This window comes from Triticum aestivum, chromosome 4D (assembly GCF_018294505.1).
Source record: "Triticum aestivum cultivar Chinese Spring chromosome 4D, IWGSC CS RefSeq v2.1, whole genome shotgun sequence".
Taxonomy (NCBI): Eukaryota; Viridiplantae; Streptophyta; class Magnoliopsida; order Poales; family Poaceae; genus Triticum; species Triticum aestivum.
Window position 1 is genome coordinate 483172964 of NC_057805.1, and position 4292 is coordinate 483177255.

Here is a 4292-nt window from a genome sequence, read left to right on the forward strand (position 1 = left end):
TGGATGTGTCATTGTGTGGCGGGCCCGAAGGAGGACAAGGGCGGGCGTCGTGCGCGTCCACGCCCTGTCCACGCCGACGCAAACCCGGCCTAAATTTGGGTATGAAATAAATAGCGGGCGGACAAAAAACGGGCGCTCGTCTATTTGCGTCCACATAGGCCTCGTTTTGTGTGTGTTTCGAGCCCACACGAACGTGAGCGGACACAATCCGTCGACGGCGTTGTGGAGTTGCCCTGAGCAATTTATACAACCATCATGCAGCCATCGACCATTTTTATTCTGTCAGCGGCATCCCAGTTGTAGCTGCGGTCATACCGGCCAAAGGGGCCATCATTTTTCGCGACATCTACCCGGTTCCATCATCTCCCTGCTCTGGCTCTGGCTCTTGTTACCACCGACGGTGAAGCGAATCGGATAACAGCACCATCCTTTTCACCGCGCCACACCGGCACACCATGGGCCTCAACTCTATGAACCAGCCGCCGCCGAGAGAGAGTGTGTGCGGCTGCCCCTTGCTGCACGCACGCACGTGTTTTACTACCTCTCCGAAACCGCCGTGAAACCGGCGGGAGGGCAGTCTCGCATTCCCCTGACTTTCCTCGCCGGTCCCGTCCCGGTCCCGACAATTAAACCGTCAGTACCCGCCGGGCGTCGACCCGATCGTGATGACAACAAAACTGCGGTCACGTCCATGCATACCCCGGTACTACTAGTAGTAGTAGAGTCTGGTGCGGCACCACGGGCTCGCCATGCATGGAGATGGACCACTCGTCGCCGTTGGCGAAACCGCAGCGCGGCTGCCTGCCACCCCGCCGCCGCTGACGGAGACTTCGCCCGCCCGCCCGCCCAGCAGCGCGCTCATCCATAAAAGCCTAGCTCGCTCTCACCATTCCCGCCACACACCACACTTCAGTTCGCCATTCACACAGCCGAGAGAGTGAGGCAGTCGCACGACCTACGTAGCCTTCGCGTAGCCTGCGCCTTCCCTTCCATTAATTTTGCTTTGCCTGCTCCGGCACGGCACTTAGATAGCTCCTTCGTCCAGACGAGACGACTGGTACGGTGCTTGTGCGTGTGTCTCGTTGATCGATCGAGGTGGTCGTTTGCTCGGCACCTAAGAAGAGGTTGAGCGGCGGGTCATGGCGGGGCCGGCGGGAGGGCGGGAACTGCCGGACACGCCGACGTGGGCGGTGGCGCTCGTCTGCGCCGTTATGATACTCGTCTCCGTCGCCATGGAGCACGCCCTCCACAACCTCGGCCACGTACGTCCGGAGCTAATTGCTGTGCATGTTTCATGATAATATTGTGTACTTGCTCATTTTTTAAGCTGCCTGAAATATTTTTAAATATTTTTAATAAAATTACTTAAATGCTGTTGATGATTTTGTGTACTTGCTCATGCTGGCGTGCGTGCGCGCAGTGGTTCCACAAGCGGCACAAGAAGGCCATGGCGGAGGCGCTGGAGAAGATGAAGGCGGAGCTCATGCTGGTGGGCTTCATATCCCTGCTCCTCACCGTGGCGCAGGACCCCATCTCCAAGATATGCATCTCCGTGGAGGCCGGCAGCAGGATGCTCCCGTGCAAGCTGCCCTCTGCTTACGCCGGCGACGGCCAGGAGAACCGCCGAAGGCTCCTCTGGCTCCAGGGCGAGACCCACCGCCGGTTCCTGGCCGCCCCGGCCGGAGAGGACGTCTGCGCCAAACAGGTGAGCGAGCACCTAGGGTCGTCACGCACGCATGAACATGAACGGTCGACGACCTGAATTTCTTCTCTAGCTTCTTATTGGCTTAGCTTGACGGACTTGATTGGTGTTTGCAGGGCAAGGTGGCGCTGATGTCGGCGGGGAGCATGCACCAGCTGCACATATTCATCTTCGTGCTCGCCGTCTTCCACGTCCTGTACAGCGTCGCCACCATGGCTCTCAGCCGTCTCAAAGTGAGCATCTTACTCGCGTTGTCTGTCAGTAATCCTTGGTTTGCACTGCAAAAGCTGGCACTCATCCTAGTCCGCTCCGCCCTCTGATTTCCTGCAGATGAAGCAATGGAAGAAGTGGGAGTCGGAGACTGCATCGCTGGAGTATCAGTTCGCCAACGGTCAGGATCAAGCTAGCCACCACCACTCTGCACACTTTCTTACTGAAACCCGATCGTCGCAGTGAGCTGATACGTTGTTGAACCGATTGAACCCTCGCAGATCCATCGCGGTGCCGGTTCACGCACCAGACGACGTTCGTGAGGCGGCACCTGGGCCTGTCCAGCACCCCCGGCGTCAGATGGGTGGTGGCCTTCTTCAGGCAGTTCTTCACGTCGGTGACCAAGGTGGACTACCTGACGCTGCGGCAGGGCTTCATCAACGCGCATCTCTCGCAGAAGAGCAGGTTCGACTTCCACAGGTACATCAAGAGGTCGCTGGAGGACGACTTCAAGGTCGTCGTCGGCATCAGGTACGTGCCATTCCTGTCTCTACACAGCCTATAGATATATACTAGATAAGATAGATTCTACATGCAGATATCGGGTGTGAGCTCAGCTCAGACGTCCTTTCTGAAAAATAAATGATAGATAAATTATACGGTACAGTTGCAGCTACGTCTCATATGAATATGATCTTGAGAGTTGACACATTTGGCCTCTTGTCGCAGCCTCAAGCTCTGGTTCGTGGCGGTGCTCATCCTCTTCCTTGATTTCCACGGTAGCCGCCTAGTCCATGCCCTGCTCGCCTTCTCCTCTGTTTCTCTCCATAATCTGCGAATTTTGTCTCGTAACCAGCACCGTCATCTTCTCGCAGGGATCGGCACTCTTATCTGGATGTCTGTGGTTCCTCTCGTGGTATGTCCAGAATTTCTTGCTCCAATCGCCAGCTGCGATGTAGTAACTCCAAAGTTACTAATTAACATGTCATTTGCTGTCTTGTGTCGTGTGTAACATCACCAGATCCTCTTGTGGGTCGGGACCAAGCTCGAGATGGTGATCATGGAGATGGCCCGGGAGATCCAGGACCGGGAGAGCGTCGTCAAGGGGGCTCCCGCCGTCGAGCCCAGCAACAAGTACTTCTGGTTCAACCGCCCCGACTGGGTCCTCTTCCTCATACACCTCACACTCTTCCAGAACGCGTTTCAGATGGCACATTTCGTGTGGACAGTGGTACGTACCAATTCTTGTCACTCCAAGCCTGGATGCAAGGCACCAAGTGCTGCTGCTGATGAACTGCACTGACAGAGAGTTTCGTTGTATGTACCGCAGGCCACGCCCGGCTTGAAGAGATGCTACCATCAGAAAATGGGAGTGAGCATCGCCAAGGTGGTGCTGGGGGTGGCCGCCCAGATCATGTGCAGCTACATCACCTTCCCCCTCTACGCGCTTGTCACACAGATGGGCTCACACATGAAGAGAAGCGTCTTCAACGAGCAGACGGCCAAGGCGCTGACCAACTGGCGAAAGGTGGCGAAGGAGAAGAAGAAAGCCCGAGACGCGGGCTTGCTGATGGCGCAGATGGGCGTCGGCTCGTCGCCGGTGCACCTGCTCCACAATGCCGGGGCGCGGTCCGACGATCCCCAGAGCGTGCCGGCGTCGCCGAGGGCCGAGAAGGAGGGCGGGGGTGTGTGGTGTCCGGCTGCGGCGCGTCCGGCGCGCAGGGTGCCTCCTTGTGACGGGTGGAGGTCGGCCTCGTCGCCGGCCCTCGACGCTCACATGACCGGTGCAGATTTGTGCTTCAGCACGCAACGTTGATCGATCAGACAAATTCATTCATTATTTTTTTTGTTGAATACTCTTGGAAGCGTATCATTTCATTGATAGAGAGTCGAAATTTAGTCGAAATTACAGAGGTGACTGTATATGTACACAAGGGCGCCGATGCCGGTGAGCAGTAGAAAAAGGTTGCTCTCCAAGTCTCCATTGATCCTGTCAAGTGTATGTGACAAATTGTTTCAAAAAAAAAAGTGTATGTCACAACTAGGAGCTGAATTTGTGATGAAACGTGCAATAAGAATTGCAAGTTTCACCGAGTCAAAAATGAAACTTTTAGCGGCGTGTTTGGTAGCCCGCATTACCTTCAACCACGCCTAGTTGGGCCAAGAAAAACGTGTTTGGTTGTAAACGGGGAAGGTTGGCTCGCATCGCATCTGCACTAACGTTAAAGCAAACCAGAGCCTGGCTCGCTGGAAACCCTCAAATCACCTGTTTCCAGCGAGCCAATCTGAGTGCAGCGCAAAAAGGATGCAGCTCGCACGCGAGGGAGCAAGGCAAAATCGACTAGGAATGGCGGGAGATGCAAATCGGGCGCAGCAGGAC

At 55.9% G+C, this 4292-nt stretch overlaps 1 protein-coding gene across 2 annotated transcripts; it reads left to right on the top strand.

Moving 5' to 3' along the window:
- The first annotated feature begins 912 nt into the window (after positions 1 to 912).
- On the top strand, positions 913 to 3889 carry LOC123100449 (MLO protein homolog 1). 2 transcript variants are annotated; one of them, XM_044522386.1, is made up of 9 exons: positions 913 to 1262; positions 1421 to 1705; positions 1819 to 1935; positions 2033 to 2093; positions 2194 to 2443; positions 2642 to 2691; positions 2788 to 2828; positions 2934 to 3143; positions 3243 to 3889. In XM_044522386.1, exons 1-9 carry the CDS (start codon positions 1140 to 1142, stop codon positions 3726 to 3728), a joined length of 1623 nt encoding a protein of 540 aa, XP_044378321.1. In that variant the 5' UTR covers positions 913 to 1139; the 3' UTR covers positions 3729 to 3889. The 2 variants fall into 2 exon arrangements, with proteins under 2 accessions (XP_044378321.1, XP_044378320.1); XM_044522385.1 differs by having other exon boundaries at positions 2642 to 2828.
- The last annotated feature ends 403 nt before the right edge of the window (positions 3890 to 4292 follow it).